The sequence below is a fragment of the Ahaetulla prasina genome, chromosome 8, assembly GCF_028640845.1.
Source record: "Ahaetulla prasina isolate Xishuangbanna chromosome 8, ASM2864084v1, whole genome shotgun sequence".
NCBI classification, from domain to species: Eukaryota; Metazoa; Chordata; class Lepidosauria; order Squamata; family Colubridae; genus Ahaetulla; species Ahaetulla prasina.
The window spans coordinates 17,371,565-17,391,594 of NC_080546.1; the positions used below are offsets into that span (position 1 = coordinate 17,371,565).

The 20,030-nt window shown below is 43.6% G+C and overlaps 2 protein-coding genes across 3 annotated transcripts in view; both read right to left on the reverse strand.

Moving 5' to 3' along the window:
• LOC131203052 (broad substrate specificity ATP-binding cassette transporter ABCG2-like) overlaps nt 1–5,141 on the reverse strand; it is a 70,194-nt gene extending 65,053 nt beyond the window's left edge. For both annotated transcript variants that reach the window (XM_058192925.1, XM_058192924.1), the window contains exon 1: nt 1,528–5,141. The gene's annotated coding sequence lies outside the window, so the exon portion shown is untranslated. The remainder of the gene's footprint in view (nt 1–1,527) is intronic.
• A 2,220-nt stretch (nt 5,142–7,361) lies between these two features.
• The window catches only part of PPM1K (protein phosphatase, Mg2+/Mn2+ dependent 1K), a 29,731-nt gene continuing 17,062 nt past the window's right edge, over nt 7,362–20,030 (reverse strand). The window contains exons 4-7 of the mRNA XM_058192926.1: nt 15,680–15,845; nt 15,337–15,481; nt 14,057–14,191; nt 7,362–11,877 (exon numbers count right to left, since the gene is read on the reverse strand). Of these exons, the coding sequence (XP_058048909.1) occupies nt 11,746–11,877; nt 14,057–14,191; nt 15,337–15,481; nt 15,680–15,845 (578 nt within the window). The 3' untranslated portion in view covers nt 7,362–11,745. The remainder of the gene's footprint in view (nt 11,878–14,056; nt 14,192–15,336; nt 15,482–15,679; nt 15,846–20,030) is intronic.

Here is a 20,030-nt window from a genome sequence, read left to right on the forward strand (position 1 = left end):
GAGATTTATTTATTTTTTTCTGTGTTCACCCCGCAGGCTATGGACACTTGACTCATCACAGTTGGTGACCTTGGTTGTTTAGCTCTAAGCGAATGTGGGTTGCTTATTTTGATTCTAAGATGGAAACTTATCCTGCTGTTCTTGTTTTGTTTTGTTTTTTTAACTTTTGCAGTTTGGTAACCCTGTGAGCAAAATGCCAGCTGCTTTGATGGAATATTTTATCCCTGGGGCAACACTCTGTGTTTGGCATGAAGTTTGAAAAGGCAGGACCTGCAGAAAATGTTCTGATTGGAAGAGAGAGACACACACCTCCTCGGCGATAACTAAATGCTGCTGACAGTAAGGCAGCCTCTTCTGGTGCCAGTTTTGTGACTGGCTTGTGTGTTCTGGCTCTTTTCCAGCTGGGCTGCTGTACGAGCAACCTAGAAAGAATCTTTTGAAAAGATTGAAAAAGATTGGCCACTCCTCAGAAAGAGGGAACCAAAGCATCTGTTTCAGTTTCTCGGTAAATGAAATGATTGTTTGTTTGTTTTTAACCAGACTTTTATTACCAAGTCACACAACCTAAACTGAGAAAATTGGAAGAAAGCATGAAAAATGTGTCCTCAAGAAGGGAATCCAGTGGGACCCAGTAATTTAAGCAGAGGGCTATTAAAGAAGGCATTTTCTATTCTTCTATCGCCCAGTTCTCTTACTGAATTTTACAGAGAATCCAAGTAGTTGGGAATTAATCTCATCCTGCTTTTGAATTGCTGGAGGCTACTTTTATCAGGAAGCATTGGCTGAAATGGGTGAGTGACTGTTTCTGAGGCATATTTAGCAGCCAAATCTGAAATGTTATTGCAATGAGAACATTCTGTCCAGAAGGGCCTGAGCTAAAACAAGCCACATTATTAAACATCTTAACTTTTTAACATTGGGAAGAATTTGTTTGTTTGCTTATCAAGCTTCTTAAATGCCTATCTCCCTCATAGAGGGTCCCGGTTCAGACCGGTTCGCCCGAGCCGGTAGCAATGGCGGCGGCTGGTTCGGAGAACCAGTGGCAAAAATCCCTGGCCCCGCCCCCTGCCTTTGCTGAGCCGCACCATTATCAGAGGTTGTTTTTTTTTATTTTAAAAGCAGTTTTTCTTCAGCCAAAAACATGCCTTTAAAAGTAAAAAAAAAAGCCTTTGAGGATCCCGCTGCTCAGCTGAGATCGGCAGAGCCTTTAAACTCTTTTTAAAAAAGTTTTAAAAGGCTCCTCTGGCGATCTCACCTGAGTTTCTCATCAGCAGAACCTTAAAAAAACATGTTTTCTACGAGCTCTTCAGTCAAAGAGCTTGTATAAAAAATCCTTTTAAGAGGTTCTGGGCTGTCATGAGGCAAGCCTCATGGGATCGTCAGAGGAGCCTTTTAAAAACCATTTTTTCCTCTGGCGATCCCAGAGGAGTTTCCTGATCCTCATAGGCTTTTAAAATCACTTCTTAACAGCCCACATTTACAAGAGCCCCCACCCATACCCACCCAATTGCCTCCTCCACCACGTACCTATAATTACTGCTCCTTTCGGGCTCGCAAACCATGGCTTTTGCAATCAGTTGCATCAGCTAGCAACTGATTTTGCGTATCTAAAATCCATGTGCCTGAATCTGCCTGTTTTGCTGGCTGAGGAACTCTGGGAATTGAAGTCCACAAACGTTAAAGTTACTAAGGTTGAAAACCCCTGATCTAAAAAATATAAATAAAATAAAGTATTTGTGCAGCTTTCTGAGATTTGGTGTGTTTTTGTAGTGTTTCACTTTAACTAGAGAAAAACACACAAAATCTCACAAAGCTGTATGTGGCATTTTGTGTGTGTGTGTGTGTTTTGTTGTGTTGTGTGTGTGTAAAGTGTGAAAGTTGGTTTTTGAGCTTTTTGTGGCTGTGTGAAGTGTGTGAAGTATGAAGTGCAGCTGCTTTTTCATTGTGTGTGTGTCAGTTGTTTTGTGTTGTGTTGTGTGTAAAGTGTGAAAGTTGGTTTTTGGTACCTCTTATTGTTTTTTATACTTTATTATTTTTATTATTTATTGTTATTGGCCATGCCCACCCAGTCATCTGACCACCAAGCCATGCCCACCAGTTAAGCCACGCCCACAGAACTGGTAGGGAAAATGTTTAGATTTCACCCCGACACACACATATATATATACACACATTTGGAGTGTGTAACAAGATGGGCAGGTGCTTCTCCACGTGTCAGTCAGTCTTGCCCAGCGTTCCAAAAGCTGTTTGAGTTTTATATCTGGGTCAGAGCACCTGTCACTAAAGGTGTATCCAAGATCCTGAATTTAGCAGTTCAGATTAGCCTATTTAGTTTCTCTCTCCAAATTTGGGTTAAAGTGGCATGCTACTTCAATTACTAATTAATTTGACAGGACCTTCTGACTCCTTGTTAGGGAAAAACCCTGGCAAAAGTTTACAAATAAGAATCTCATCTAACATGGTTGATTTCTCTCGAAGTTTGCCATTGACAGAATCCAGTTTAGCATTGCTTGAGCTATTTGACGTAATGTGTGCTATTCCTATCTCCTGCCAACATCTTCCACTTCATTGATTCACTTGTTCAGATTTTTGTAACTACTGTAACTATTTTTCCATTGTATATATTGCAAGCAAACATACAGAGCTGCTTTTGTCATTCAACATTTTGAGGCGTACATTTTCTGCGTTAAAAATAGGGACATGAAATAGATCTGCTTGAAGAGGGGGTGAGTAATACCATACTGTCACTGAGCTTCCCTTTCAAGGATGTCTTCTAATACAAGGAAGATGGACTGTCTCATTCGTGGATGGTTACATTTTGATTTCACCTTCCAATCTTTTGATTTTTACGAATCGAATTCAAGAACCTAGTTCATGCCATAATGTAATTTGTTTTGCTTTGGTTTGGTGTGTTGTGTAAACTTAACCATTGTGGTTTGTCAGTTAGGGTCAGTGATGGGTTTCAACATTTTTTATTACCAGTTCTGTGGGTGTGGCTTGGTGGGCGTGGGATGGCTTGGACGATGCAGCTTGGTGGGCGTGGCAGGGAAAGGATACTGCAAAATCTCCATTCCCACCCCACTTCAGGGGATGGTTACTGCAAAATCCCCATTTCCTCCCGACCAGCTGGGACTTGGGAGGCAGAGAATAGATGGGGGAGGAGCCAGTCAGAATTTTTACTACCGGTTCTCCAAACTACTCAAAATTTCCACTGCCCGTTCTCCAGAACTGGACAGAACCTGCTGAAACCCACTTCTGGTTAGGGTAATAAAGTAGCATGTGAACATTCCTAAGGCAGACCCAATATAACAAGTCATATTGCGGTGACGCGGGTGAGACGGCTGAGGGTGGTCTTGGTGACATTTTATGGGATGAGTTTGACCCTGTGGCTCCCGAGGACATGGACAGGTTGTTGGGTAGGTTGAATGCCACCACGTGTTTACTGGACCCGTGCCCCTCCTGGTTGGTGCTGGCCACTCAGGAGGTGACACGAGGCTGGCTCCAGGCAATTACGAGCGCCTCCTTGGTGGAGGGAGTCTTCCCGGCCGCCTTGAAAGAGGCGGTGGTGAGACCCCTCCTCAAGAAGCCTTCCCTGGACCCGGCTGTTTTAGGTAATTATCGTCCGGTTCCAACCTTCGCTTTGCGGCGAAGGTTGTAGAGAGTATGGTGGCATATCAGCTTCCCTTACACCTGGATGAAACTGTCTATCTAGACCCGTTCCAGTCCGGCTTCCGGCCCGGTTACAGCACTGAGATGGCTTTGGTCGCGTTGGTGGATGATCTCTGGAGGGCCAGGGATAGGGGATGTTCCTCTGCCCTGGTCCTATTAGACCTCTCAGCAGCTTTCGATACCATCGACCATGGTATCCTGCTGCGCCGGTTGGGGGGATTGGGAGTGGGAGGCACCGTTTATCGGTGGTTCTCCTCCTATCTCTCCGATCGGTCGCAGACGGTGTTGACAGGGGGGCAGAGGTCGGCTCCGAGGCGCCTCACTTGTGGGGTGCCGCAGGGGTCGATCCTCTCGCCCCTTCTGTTCAACATCTATATGAAGCCGCTGGGTGAGATCATCAGTGGCTTCGGTGTGAGGTACCAGCTGTACGCTGATGACACCCAGCTGTACTTTTCCACACCGGGCCACCCCAACGAAGCTATCGAAGTGTTGTCCCGGTGCTTGGAGGCCGTACGGGTCTGGATGGGGAGAAACAGGCTCAAGCTCAATCCCTCCAAGACAGAGTGGCTGTGGATGCCGGCATCTCGGTACAGTCAGCTGAGTCCTCGGCTGACTGTTGGGGGCGAGTCATTGGCCCCGATGGAAGGGGTGCGCAACTTGGGCGTCCTCCTGGATGAACGGCTGTCTTTTGAAGATCATTTGACGGCCATCTCCAGGAGAGCTTTTTACCAGGTTCGCCTGGTGCGCCAGTTGCGCCCCTTTCTAGACCGGGATGCCCTATGCACGGTCACTCACGCCCTCGTGACGTCTCGCCTGGATTACTGCAATGCTCTCTACATGGGGCTCCCCTTGAAGGGCATCCGGAGGCTGCAGTTAGTTCAGAATGCGGCTGCGCGGGTTATAGAGGGAGCCCCTCGTGGCTCCCGTATGACACCAATCCTGCGCAGGCTGCACTGGCTACCTGTGGCCTTCCGGGTGCACTTCAAGGTTTTGGTAACCACCTTCAAAGCGCTCCATGGCATAGGGCCGGGTTATTTACGGGACCACCTACTGCTACCGAATACCTCTCACCGACCCGTGCGCTCTCACAGAGAGGGACTCCTCAGGGTGCCGTCAGCTAGGCAGTGTCGTCTGGCAACGCCCAGGGGAAGGGCCTTCTCTGTGGGGGCTCCCACCCTCTGGAACGAACTCCCCCCAGGACTCCGTCAACTTCCGGACCTCCGAACCTTCCGTCGCGAGCTCAAGACACATTTATTCATCTGTGCAGGACTGGCTTAGATTTTAAATTTATAGGGGTTTTAAATTGGTTTTAATATTTATATTTCTATTTTTAATAATTGGGCATTAGAATAAGCTTTTTAATGATTATTTTAATTTGTATATAAATGTTTTATATGCCTGTGAACCGCCCTGAGTCCTTCGGGAGATAGGGCGGTATACAAATATGAATAATAAATAAATAAATAAATAAATATTATTTGGCTACCAAACCCAGGATTGTCTATTCAAGCTGGGAACAAAAAAACCATTGAGATCTTTTTAATTGGAGATCCAATTAACCTCTGTATAGAAAGCACACATTCCATCAAATTACATCCTTCTCCCTTGACAAAGCAACTTGAAAATCCTGCCTTAACTTCCCACCCAGCAGGGCAATAAATCTCAGATGCGCTGAGAGGTGCAGTGGTTAGAATGCAGTACTGCAGGCTACTTCTGCTGACTGCCTGCAATTTGGCAGTTTGAATCTCACCAGGCTCAAGTTGACTTCCATCCTTCCAAGGTGAGTAAAATAAGGACCCAGATTGTTGTGGGCAGTATGCTGATTTTGTAAACTGCTTAGAGAGAGCTGTAAAGCACTGTAAAGCGCTATATAAGTCTGAGTGCTATTGCTATTGCAAGCTAACTCTGCATTCCACTGCCAGCAGTTCGATTCTCAACGGCTCAAGGTTGACTCAGCCTTCCCTCCTTCTGAGGTGGGTAAAATGAAGACCCAGATTGTTGTGGGCAGGAGACTGACTCTGTAAACAGCTTAGAGAGGGCTGTAAAGCACTGTGAAGGGGTATATAAGTCTAAGTGCTATTGCTATTAGTAAATACTATGGCAGTGATGGCTAACCTTTTTGTTGTCGCATACCTGTCGTGTCCCACTCCTCCGCTGACGGCCGGGTCAGGGAAATCCGAATCAGGCTTGCCTCTGCAGCTCTGCCCAAAGTCCTAGCAAAGTCCTCAGAGCAGGCAGGAGACCAGTAAGTGACTTCAGCAAGATAAGTTCGACTTTGCCTGACTCAGAGACTGCCAGAAAGCAGATCCTTTATATAGGCCATGGGGTGTGGCCCCATGACTCAGCACTCATTAAGGCCTGCCCCTCCCTTCCTTCTGTTGCCTCCGCCTATCCAATCTTCTGATGCGAGGGTCACACCAATCAGCTGTTGTTGGAAGTAAACTTTCCTCAGGCTCACATGCTGTGGAGGAGGGGGAGGGGTCTAGCTGCTCCGTTTGCCTGGGCATGGAGCCAGGGCTGGGGCCGGGGGATGCTCCCTCCTCTGCAGCCTGCTTGGGCATGGAGCCAGGACTGGGGCCGGGAGGCATACATTCCTCCGTGTTCGGGAGCAGATAAGCAGACCCGGCTGCGGTGAGAGCGGACAAGATACAATAATACCCGTGTGTGCAAGTCATCGCACCTGCACCCATAATGCAATGCTCATGGGACAACTCCCACGAACCCCGCACCCCTGCGCATGTGCGCATGATCCCCCACGCGTGCGCATGTGACACCACCACCACCTGCATTCCCCCACTCCGTTTTGGGCCTAGTAGGCCTCACTGCAGCCTCCTAGGAGCAAAAATGGGCCTTTCCCCCCGCATCCCATTTTCGGCCTAGTAGGCTTCCCTGCAGTTTTTTTTTTATTATTTTTTATTTGCATTTATATCCTGCCCTTCTCTGGAGACTCAGGGCGGCTAACACTATGTTAGCAATAGTCTTCATTCTATTTGTATATTTATATACAAAGTCAACTTATTGCCCCCAACAATCTGGGTCCTCATTTTACCTACCTTATAAAGGATGGAAGGCTGAGTCAACCTTGGGCCTGGTGGGACTAGAACCTGCAATAATTGCAGGCAGCTGCTGTTAATAACAGGCTGCATTAGCAGCCTGAGCCACAGAGGCCCGTTATAACCTCTAATGTTATAACCTATAATGCAATACCTGCATGACCCCCCCCAGGCGCCCTTGCCCGCCTGCACATGCATTTACGTCTCCCACATGCGCCCCAACCCCCACACATGTGCAGCAGAGACCCAAAAATCAGCTGGCTGGTGGGAGGCGCACACATAGGCAGCTGAGCTGAGGCGACACCTCGCGTGCCCAGAGAGGTACTATGGCATAAATGTGACTCCTACTGATTGACTATTTCCAGGCAAGGTTTCTGCACTATTATTCTGTGTCACATATTCAAATTCACAAAGAAGTGGGAGTCTGAAGTCATCCATTACAACCCACTTGGGTTATATACCGCTTCTACTTTCCCAACCCCAATACTGGCTGGGAATATCTGGGGAATGCTAGATTTGGGGAACATTGCATTGGATTAAGTTCTTGGAGAGGAAGATGGACAGCATCTTACATTTGATAAATAAATGTTATGAAAATCTATGCGGCTAAAGAGGAAAGAAAAAGACGACAGAAAGCACTAGGGAGATAGCTCTTTATTTCAAATGCTTTTCAGTCTTCCATTTGCTCCATGACAGTTGTAAAATAAACCAGTGAAAATGAAACAACAAGCCAGTCATCTTTACACTCATTCAAAATATGTACATATTTGATCACAATACCTGATTTGTTGGACAGTCTTGTCTTCAACCCAAACAATAAACTGTGATGAAAAGCAACCGAGAGATACGGTGTTATGCAAGAGGGCATGAACGAAAGTTCTTTGCTTTGCATCATTAAAGCAGCCATATCTTTTGCAAGGCCTGTGCAGCTCCTTTGGAAATTGCTTCCAGGGGGGGGGGGTGACATGTAACAGGGACATGCACTGCAACTTTGCTTCATTGGAAATAAAACCAGAAGGAAGCACATCGTACCAACAAAAGAATAAATAAGCCTCAAAAAATAAGTATAGTCTCATAAATGTTTGTGCGACTTTCACCACAATCATCATTTCCCGTCTTACATCCTACAGAAATACAGCAGCTAAGGCCAATGCATATCTTCACGCCATAAATTTCAATCCCTCTCCCAGGAAATTTGGATTGCCAAGTGTACATTTTTGACATGCTTTCTAAAACAGAAATGCACAGTGATTTAATAGAAGCATACTTTAGATATTTTTTTTAAAGTAATGTTGATGTGCCAGTTTGCCAAACCTTTCTAGGTATTCAGGAATAGTAATCCTTTCCTAACCATTACTTCCTTTCACTGCAGCTTCATAACCATGGGAAACTTTCCCTGCAGTACATTCAATGTGGTGAGAAAATTTACTTATTGTTTGGGGTCAATAAACGGTGTGTCAAAATACATCTAAACTTCCTTTCCTAAGTCCCAGCTGGTTTGCCTATTTCCTTTCCCAAATGTGTGCTTATGCAGCTTAAATATGCTGGAACTGAAGAATATAAGCATAGGGTGACTTTCACTCGGCCATCTGATCCCAAATACACCTTGAATGAACTGGTGATAGCCACTGACTACACAGGTAAACCAGCCACGCAGGTAAGCCAGCCAAACAATTGGTAGTTCTATCTATATAATCACCCTCCAGTTTCTCCTGGTTACAAAGGCATCTTCCAGCTAAAAAGGGCTGCAATTAGTTTAGTGCCTTGATGCTTTCAATCACAACCTAAGATAATTTCTTTGAACATTTTACTTTTTTTTTCCTAACCAGACAATTTCAGATTTACGCTATACAATACAGTGACCTATACACATCTACTTTTAATATATTGTGCCTTTAAAATATACAGTATATATATTAAGATTAGATTTATGAATTTCCTGATTTGAGATTCCCTTTATTTCTAGATTTATGAGTGCCAAAGGAGATAATCTGCATGTCCTTGTGTTTATTGCTGTAACTTTTAAAAAAAAATATGCCAGCAATGTCAGCTGAAGGAAGGGATATCTAAGATAAGATAACTAAGATTAGAGCAGGAACTGGGAGAGAATTTAACTCCTCCCTATTGTGCGCCAGAGGAAAATTCCATTTTTCTGAAAATGGCCTGTGCTTTGTGAGGATATGGCTATAATGAAGGAAAAACAATTTGCTTTCCCTGCATTCGGTAATTATTAGCTTCCTTTTCTTTTATGAGCTGCTGCTGTTGAGTGTTGTTTTTTTCCTAAGAGAAAGAAGCTGAATCGTGGCCAAAACGGCTTCTTTACCTGGAAGTACATTTTATTTGCGTCATATATTTTATATTATATAATGATGATAATTCTGATTGCATGCCTGTTTCAGCCCACGGAAGAGATGGTGTTTTTATTGTAGCAAACAAGAACAAAACAAACGCCCTTTTTTAAAAAAATAACAACCCAGGAAGAACAAAATGTTTTTAACATCAATATACATTACTTTAGTGTCTTAAATGATAGCAACTGATAAAGTAAACGTAACTGTTAAAATTCTATATAATCATATTATAGAAATTGTGCGTATAGAATACAAATAAAAATTTACAGCAGACAAAAACAGAACAACACCAGGGCGCTGCCTGCAAAGTTTTTCCCAAGTTCAAAGGATGCGTTATGAACAGGCAGATGTAGAGGCAGCATCGGAATGATTGACACCAAAGTGGGTTTTCGGTGCTACAGGCTTAGATGTGCAGTTGTGTAAAGTCCATTGTTCACATTGTGACCAGGGTTCGACTAAATGGCTCAGCGCTATTATTCCTAGATTTGAAGTAACTCTATGCAGGGGAAGGCGAATATTGCATTATATATTTAACATTTATTTCCCTTTTAGTCCCAAGGAAATGCTCCCAATGTTTATATTGTAGCCCTAGGCATCCACCAGAAGTCACAACTTTATGAAGTGCATCATGACACCATTCTACAACAAGGTTATGTAATTTGTATCTGTCCCCGGATTGCTGCCAATCACATTCGTCCAATGAAGTAATGGCAAAGGTTTCCTCATTTGCTCTCCCAAGGATATCTATGACTTAGGAGGCCTCCTGCTTTCTCACACCTTGTGCACACAAATGTATTAATAGGGACTGGAAATTCAGTATCCACCAGTAATATAACTCTCACAACGTATGTAGGTGGCACTGGCCTAAATTAGGGGTGTTTTGAAGAGTCATTGGGTTTTTCCAGCCCAAAGGTTGGAAACTTCTAAGATCATCAAATCTCATGAGGCTGCAGTTCTCTTACTCGGCAAAGAATGCGTGATATTTCGGCACTGTCATGAGATCTCACCGTTGAGACAAACAATTTCAGATTTAGAAATATAGATTTTAACACCAGTACTTCTGCTCTCTTTTCCACCTGATGTTCTCAAGGTGGATAATAAAACACCTGAAATTCCCAATCAGATGGGTATAATCAGCGCCCAGCATCTAAAGGGCAGAAAGTTGGGAGAATGCTGCCCTGGGGAATTGAAAGACACCTGGGCCATGAAATTAATCTTGCTTTTACTTCAATTATTGTAGTCTTGCTGAGAAACACATGCATGGGTGGGATTCAGCTGGGTCAGACCGTTTCAGGTGAACTGTTAGCTCCAACGATCAGCTGGGCCCACCTGCCCACCCCTGCGCTATAACGACCTACATTTCCTTTGTTTGAAACTCAGCTGATATGCGCAGCAGAATGGATTGCTGCACTTTAGCCGTTTTACTTACCAGGGCTGCAGTAGAAGTTAAGTTTTAGTGCTGTTTTCAAAAGCACTCAGCGAACCGGTTGTTACACCAGCTGAATCCCACCACTAAACACATGAATTTGGTTCTCTTTCACAGCTGGATTTAAAAATGTGAAAGGATCAAATATTTTGAAACTATATTGGTTAGCTTCTCTGAAACTTTCAATTCCCTCCAATTTTTACTTTAGATAAAAGTTGGGGACGATTCTAAGCAGACTTTTTTTAGACTTTGTTCTTTCAAAATATCCAGAACCTAGAAAACTGAGTGGGTTTAGCTCATCTTCTTTCTCAACTGTGAAACAAACCAAAATAATCTCATCCCCAAAATTAATTGCATTAAAAGCTGTTCATTAATGCTTAGAAAAGGAATTTAACAATAGTCGATGTGGAACATTTTTTTAAAAAGGAGCGGTTTGAGCTCTGGCCCCTTTAAAGAAAGAAAAAAAAAACCAGAATTCATTTGATATTTTTTAGAACGCATACTAACACAGCATATCGTGGTTAGTACTGTTTCAAAAGCTATAGTGCATCTCGAGTCCTACATTAGACAAAATGCAGATATTTAACCAAGTGTACAACTCTCTCTCTCTCTCTCTCTGCTTTTCAAAGAAAGGGGACATCAGTCCAGGAAGTACAGTTATATCACTGCCTTTGGACTTCACAATCCTGAGGCTTAGCAGTCCTAAGACCTAAGTGCTGCTTTTTAGAGTTGAACTATTCTAACCCCAATCTGACTGTGATGGTGAACTAGCAATTAAACCCACCTCTCCAACTCTCCACCCTTCGAGTAGTCTTTGAATTTCCTTTTACACAGGATGGAACAACGAAGGAGATAAAATGCTATTTTTCTTGGCCTTGGCCTTTGGTTCATCAACTGCAGTGCTGTGCAGTCTGCCACATTCCTTCATTTCTCTAAAACATCTCAAGAACATCAGGAGAAACAGGTGATACCACAATGACAGTCAGCCACAAAAATATCAGCATCTTTCTTGCCCCTGCAGAAGTCCACGAGGAAGGACCGAAGGTGTGAGAATGCTTGGTTTGAGAGAAGCTAGTAACAAAGACATTTGTTAAGAGGTGACATCAAGTTAACAGCAGTTTGCTACCCAAGCAGAAAGGGGCCTGTTGCTAGAAGAGATGGAGGTTGTTGTTTTTTAAAAAAATCTATGTATCACCTTTTTGCAATCTACATCTTTAAACGTTCAGCAGCTTGGTGCAGAAGATGCTCATGCCCACCGTCCACTTGAACCAAAACCCCGGCTGAAGGAAAAATTGATCTCGGAGTTTTTGTATTTGCCCCATGCTCCAAATGGCACCACAATAGCAGTGCTGTTATCTTCTGCCCCGTACTGCATAGCCTTGTAGAACAATGAGAAAGGCAGAAGTTTTAGTTTCACTCTCAATCACCAATCTTCAAACAATTTCAGTTGCAGTGTTGAGAAATCCGACAACCACGGTAGTCATTCTAATTCCAACCCCAAATAAAAATGTTTAAAGGATATTTTAAAGGGGGGGGGGAATGGGAAGCTGTCATTCTATAGAACAAACGTGTCCTTGGGGTCCTTGGTGCTCTCTTGAGCTTGATTGTATTTTTTTGCAGACATTTCATAACCCTACTAAGTAATGTCATAAGAGCACTGATGACGTTACCTAGTTGGGTAATGAAATGTCTACCGGAAACAACCAGCCTCAGAGAGTACCAAGGATTCTACCGTTCAAGCCAGAGCTACAAATATTCTCTTCTATTGATAAAGGTGAACTTCTATTATCATGTTCATTTATAAGAGTCCCTGGAGGTCCAGATAGGCCTCAAAAGGAGATACACACACACATACACACACACACACACACACACACACACAAAACCGTATCATGGAATCTTTTTAGCTACCTCTAAATAAAATCTAATGGAAGATTTTCCTATCAGGTCACCCTCTATAAAGAGAAGGAAAACATTTTCTGTTTCTTAAACCGAACTGTTTCTCTGGGTATCTTATGGAAACATTATCCAGAGTGAGAATTTCCCATAGTCCAAAGGATGAGCAATTTTTCCTGCCCCTTTCCCTACCCAATCATGCTGAAGCACCCCAGGTGCTAACAGAAAGGATGATGACATTACCAAAAGAAACAAGGATTTATTGGGGGGTCTTTTTTCAAACTTTTGGGTGGGAGCACAAGAGTGGAAATTCTGTCCTGCTTAAGCCCTTCAATTTTGGTGAAAACATCATGGTTCCTAATTGGGAGAGGGAGGGAGGGAGGGAGGGGGGGGGAAGGAAGGGTGCTGAGGGAGCTATACTTGTCCCACGACTGGCCTTAGACCAGGGGTGTCAAAATTTCATTGTGGACCGCATCAGGGTTGTGATTGACTGGTAACCGTGGCCAGTTCGATGTCACTCGTGTCGGGGGTATCTGTGGGGGCCCCGAGTGTTCAGCCAGCAAAAATAGGCTCCCAAGTTCCATTTTCGGCTGCAACGACCTCCTGCAACCTCTGCCAGCAGAAACAGAGCTCGAGGGCCGCACATGGCCCTCTTGAGCTCTGTTTTCGCTGGCAGAGACACCGTGGGCCGGTCCTTCTCTGTTTTCAAAGCAGCCCTGCCGGCTGGATCTAAGCACTCTGTGGGCCTTGAGTTTGACACCCCTGCCTTAGCCAGTCTCTCCCCGCCCTCCGCAATCTGTAACTTCTAAAATCATACCGGAGTGCCAGGTGGCAAGCTATCCATGTTGTTTTAGAATTATCACCACCCCCTTCAAAGACATGAAACAAAACAGGCTTTTCTGATTGCATCAGCTTTAAAAGTGTACAAGAGGATACCTCATCCTTATATTGTGGGATTTAAGGATGCTCTCTAAGCTTGGTTGCTTGCTGCAAACATTTCATTACAGATAGTCCTTGACTTATATGATCAGTTGCCTAGCAACAGATCCCACCCAACAGTAATTATGACCCAGTTCCAAAGTTTTGACAGCTCTCCCCCCCCATCACATGACTGCATTTTGGTTGCCCAGCAACCAGCCCGCATTTACAGCCATTTGCAGAGTCGCATGACTGCGATAAGACAATTTTGCCAAAAGCCAGCATTTACTTCCCATTTTCAGCAAAAGTGCCCCATAATGAACAATGGGTTTGCTTCACAAAGACATCATTTGCTTAACGACTGTGGCATTCGCTCTACGACACTGCATTCACTAAACAATCACCACAGCCATACGGCTGTAAAAGTGGGTCACTCAAATGGCTTTATGACCATTACCACTGTAATGGGCAGGCGCCGTTACGGTCCTAGACCAAGGACTACCCTAGACCCAACTAGGCAACATCAGTGGGAGCATCACCCGTGCACTGATGAGGTTACCTGGCTGGGTAATGAAATGTCTACAAGCAAACAACCAAGCTGAGACAGTACCAAGAACTTCACAGTTCATCCTTGAACTACTAATATTCTCTTCCATTGGAATCATCCATGGTGTCCCAAAAACACAGGTACTGTTAGCTGAAAGTTGGCCAGTAGCAACTGTTCCCAAGACAGAAATACCAACCTGCTCAGTAATGATGTGAGCTGCTTCAGTTGGATCATGGCACTGGTTAACAAAATCACAAATCTCTTGGCTGTTTACCATAAAGTTGATGCCGTCTGTGGTCAGGACCAAGAAGCTGTCGCTTGTATGGTGCAACTAAAGCAACACAAAGAGTATACAAATTATCCGGACTTATGATGCTGTAGTACAGAGCTGTCAAACTCACAGCCCGCAGGCCAGATGTATCACGCAGTGGCCACGCCCGGTTTAGCGAAGGAGGGGGGAATCGCAATACGTCACGTGACGACACGTGACGACAATGTGATGACACGAGTTGGACACCCCTGCTCTAGTGCTTTTACAAATGCAGCATTGCATGCACTCCCAAGCTCACCCGCCACTTCCACGCCCCGGGTTCCGAGCAGGCTGCAGCTTGGCACTGGGTTGGGGACCATTGAATTAGAGCAATAAAGCATTTTTTTTAAAATGTTTTAAAAAGTTGGCTCAAGCCACTCAAGTAACGTTATCAGATCTCTGTAGTGGGCCTTGTAGTTCGTAAATGTTGGAGATGTATTATTTTTATTATTAGGAACACCTTTCAGATAAAACATATTTGCCTATTCCCGATTTTAAGAAAAGATAAATTTCTGAATTCCACAGGGTGGTCTATATGTAGATCCATATCACACTCACACATCACTAGGGACATCATATGTATGATGCACTGTCCACCATGTTATTCCTTTTGAGGTGAGCAATGTTTTAACTATACAATGAGGCAATGAAGTTCAAATATAAATAAAATTCTCAGTCCAGGATATGAGCATTAACTTGCTCAGTGCTGCCTGAAACAAGGATGTCACAACTAGACATCCCATACAACTACCCTGTTTCCTCCAAAATAAGACATCCCCAGATAATAAGGCCAATCGGGCTTTTGAGCGCATGGCAATAAGGCCGAGCGCTTATTTCAGGGTTCAAAAAAACATAAGACAAGGTCTTATTTTCAGGGAAACACGGTACTGTGTTTGTACCGGGATGAAACGCTACTGGTTCGGGCCGGTTCACCGGAACCTGTAGTTAAAAACTGCTAAAAAAAAGTATTAAAGAAAGTTCCAACGATCACGCAGCACAGCTGATTGTCGCACAGCTGATCGTCAGAACTTTTTTTTTTTTTACCGGACTGCTTTGAGCATGCAAAGCAAACCTGTATCAGACTTCAGAGCGTTTTAACCCCTGGTTTGTACCAAATAAGCTTTCAATAAGACCTGTGAGAGAAGGCATACTACACAACCGCTTACCTGCACCCGTTTGGTTTCAGGTTCTGCAATCACACCACATTTCTTAAGATCCAAATCTCCAATACTACGGGTCATTGCAAGTCTGCCGTTCACATGGGGTTGCCCCAAACTGTTCCAGGCGATGAAACCACCACATTTCCTGATTCTTAAATAAATAAATAACAGCTACCATCGTGCATGTTATGTTTCTACAAGCAATTTACACAATAATTTTACTTGGAGAATTCTGTGGTCCCATCCCGTCCCCCACGCAAAGCATCCCATTTCTACAACCTCAAATGACATCTCTTTAAAAATGGGGGGAGAAAAACTAAGCCCAAAGTGACATATTTTGCAGAGATACCTTTCCTTCTCATCCTTCCGTTCTGGAGTATGGTCAATGGTCAGTTTCTCGGCTTTTCCTTTGCGGCACAACAGCGCACGGCTATCGCCCACACTGGCTACCACCAGCTCAATGCCATCTCGCAGCAGAGCCACCGTTGCTGTGGTCCCAGTGTTCAGCAAGGTAGCTATAAATGTCACAGAGACAGAAAGAGGTAATCAGCACCTGAGCCCCAAACTTGCCTACGGCATAATTTCTTCAGCTATAAACTGCATGAATTCTGCTAACTCCACTAAAGAGCCACTGCTTGAAAATATTTAAAGCTCTGAAGACAGGAAAGGATGGAAGGAGCAAAGAGAAACACAACATGGCTTCATGCAAGGGGGAGGTGGTTATTAGCCAACGAGGGTCACATCATACTAAAATGTGCCAACAGCAGTAGCATTTAGACTTATATACCGCTCCAGCAGTGCTTTACAGCACTCTCTGAGTGGTTTACGAATGTCAGCATATTGTCGCCCAACAATCTGGGTCCTCCTTTTACCAATCTCAGAAGGATGAAAGGAAGGCTAAATCAACCTTGAGCCGGTCAGGATCGAACTGCTGGTGTGTGGGCAGACTTAGCCTGCAATACTGCATTCTAACTACTGCACCACCATGGCTCTTCAATGTTAAGTTGAATGTTAAGTTATAGAGCACAATTCCCCACCCACCCTCTCTCTATACATTCTATAAAGTCCTTGATTCTTACAAGACAGAAATAGACAATCTGGGGCTCTAGGGCAGGGGTCTCCAACCTTGGCAACTTTAAGACTTGTGGACTTCAACTCCCAGAGTTCCTCAGCCAACTGGGAGTTGAAGTCTACAAGTCTTAAAGTTGCCAAGGTTGGAGCCTCCTATTCTAGGGCACATATGAGCCCCAGAGACTTCCAAACCATTTTTTAGTCTTTTATTGACTCTGAATAGGGTTGTTCTGACCTAATCTTCACAAAAGCATGAAGCAGACCCCTTGTTCCTAACAAAACCCCTTTTTATTAAGCTAATGTGAATTCCTCTCATTCGCATCCAGCAAAGTCCAGGCAAACAGTCTTTCCAGGGTGAATTTACAACCACAGACCTTATCAGGCTTGGAGAGCTGTCAGACTGATATCTTCCAAACACAATTTTCTCTGTACAAGAAAATACTTGGCAAGGAGTCACTGAGAGTCACGAACAGATCTTCACACTAATGAAATAAAGTAATTGTCTCCTGCAAACTCCATTCGCCTTTCACTCCTTTTTATTCCCTGTAGGAGGAGCCATTCACCGTCTACCTGTGCCTTTACTCCCGAGTCGACTCTTGTTCTTTAACTGTTCCCTTCTCCTGGCAGCTCTGCATATGCACACATTGGGAACAGGCTTTAGCTTTTCTTCAGCCCCATGGGATGTCTTTCAGGCATCCTGTTCAATCTGAAATTAGTTTGAGTGTCAGCTTTGGAAGCCATACTAAGCCGGAAGCTTCCATGCTGCCACTTTCTCATGTGTGGGAAAGTAGGAGGCGGGGGTTAGTAGAGGGGATGTCTTTAGACATAATAGCATTCTTCCTGTTCATCAAGGTCAGGCCGATCCTGTATCTGGAGAAGGAGTGGTTAGAGTGCTGTCTCGAGATGGGACGGATGGTGATTGGAGCATGTGATCGACTGAGGGGTGAGGAGGGGATGATTTGGGGGTTTTTTATTTACTGAGGGAAAACCTCTCAGATTCGGGTTTCCCAGATGTGCCAGTTTACCTATCCTAGTAAATAAAACTTTGAAAAATGCTTGTGTCAAGAGTTTTTATTTGGAGTTGGGGGGTTTTCTGGAATGCTGACACCCCACATCTCTGACTCCGAAAGGAGCTGATAACTGTCGGACAGCCCTGGCCCCTTCTCTGCCTCTGCCGCAGAGCACTTATCAGAGCCTTCCCCAAACTCCAGGACTGGCCCATGTTCCTCCCAAACCTCCTTGTGGCTCTTTTTGGAACAGCGAGCCTTAGCAAGAGTGACTGATGCTTTTAGACTGCTGTAGAATACTATACTTGGGGCTGCTTGGAAAACTACAGCTGGTCCAGAAGGCAGCTGGGTGAAAGCCACTCAAGCAGCATAGTAATCGCTGGATTGTTTACTGCTTATCAATAGGTTACCAAGTGCTATTCGAATTACAAAAACAATGTAGAATTTAAATGGGGTGGAGAGAAAATAACAAGATACTCGGTTCCTGGTTATTTGAAAGTGCTGAATCTTCCAAACAGATTCAGTACATCCTGGAAAGATTAAAAAATATGCATGAAGCCTTGTTGTGCTATGCAAACTCCATAGATTCAAGAAATAAAAAGGAAAGAAAATTGAGATACATTCCTAGAACACTACTACTACTATTTAAAACAGGTATTTTAAATAGTTCTTTGATACTCTCCTTGAGTTTTATGTCAATTTCCAGGGAGGTAAAGTCTTCTTCCTCCACTCCTTTTATGCAGGCCATACATTAATAAAAGTCAAAAGTCCTGATTATTTTTACAGCACATGTTTGAGGCTAACTCTAAGGATGCATCTTTAACAACACATCAGGCAGCCCACCAACCAAATCTTATTAGCAAAAAAGTATGCTTATGATTTCAATGTTTCGCTATTGTGAAATGTAGAAAGTTAATGTGCTTTATACGCAATTTACTTGGAGTACTTAAAATAAAGAGAGTTGAGAAAAGAAACGGGACAAACAGAACTTTGAGATTCGTAAAATACCTGTTTTAATCAGTGAGTAAAACACTATGAGAAGACAGTTGCTTTCTTCTCTTCAATCCCCCTTCAATGCTTAAAGGCTAAGTCTCAAGACCACCAAAAATCTCCCCAGTTGATTCCTTGCTTTTGGAAATGCTGCTTCCAACAATAGAAACCTTTCGTTCCAAGGTATAAATAAACAACTACCTAGATATGTTGAACTACCAACTCCTGCAAGCACAGCCTAGCTAGGAATGATCAGAATAGCAATAGCACTTAGACTTATATACCGCTTCACGGTGCTTTACAGCACTCTCTCTTATGCGATGTATAGAGTGTAAGCCTATTGCCCCCAACAATCTGGGTCCTTATTTTACCCACCTCAGAAGGACACAAGGCTGAATCAACCTTGAGCTGGTCAGGATCGAACTGCTGGCAGTGGGCAGAATACAATACTGCATTCTAACTCCTGTACCCCCACAGCTCCAGAATGGTAGTCCAACATCTCTGAAGGCAGTGCTGGGATTCAAGTAATTTAACAACGGGTTCTCTGCCCTAATGATTTCTTCCAACAACCAGTTTGCCAAACTGCTCAGAAAGTTAACAACTGGTTCTCCCAAAGTGGTGCGAACTGGCTGAATCCCACCACTGTCTGAAGGGTATTGGGTTAGAGGAAGGTCAGTCTAACTGCTGGACATATCAAACTAATGGAATCATTTTTTTCATACATTTCAGACTGCATGGGAGAGCTGAAGATCCTCCATTTAAAGCAGTAGAGAAGAAAATGGCAGATATAATGATTTTGCCACGGAAAACACACTCAAATTTTTCAGGGTCAGGATAATGCTTCATACTGACTCTATCAATGGCAATTAAAAAGTAATAATTGTTGGATCAGGGCTGGCTGCATTCATGCATGACACTAAACCATGATGCTCCAATTTCTCTTCAGATTAACACTATGAATTCATTATTTCCTCCTCTTTGAGGTTGCCATTGCAACTGCGCTAGGAAATTGCACAGGTGTCAGTAGGTTTACACATGACGCAAAACTGTTAGATTAGCCATTAATTGGCTGTGTTCACACAACAGTTTAACAGCCTTAAGCCATAATTTACCAAACAGCTAAGTTGTACAGGTATACAAAACATGCTAAGCAAATATAAACGCTAGTGTAATGTTATGAGAATCCAGCCAATACATGAAAGCTTCAAAAAGTAAACGATGGATTAGTTCAAAATGTGTTGGCTCAGTCTAAGTATACTATTTTTTAGAGCCCTGTAGGAGCTACTCATGGAACTAACATATCCACACAACTTCCGCATCATACCCCATTGTTATCAGGGTTAGATAAGATAGCAATGAAGTACCCGGACCAATATTATGAAGGCTTTTTCCAGTGAAACTAACTGCTCCTTTTATCAGATTTAGGTTGATTTATTTCAAATAATATTTAAGATCAACTGGGTTGTTTTCAAATGATGAGTTCTTACAGGGTCCAAAAAAAAAAAAAAAGGAAATTTCCTACTTCATATATACCAAAGTGACTTTTCAAAAGGCAACTGAACTTTCTTGGGTGTTTTTTTTTCCCTTGAAAACTGAAGAAGCTTCTCGGATGAGAAGCGAAACATTTTCAAG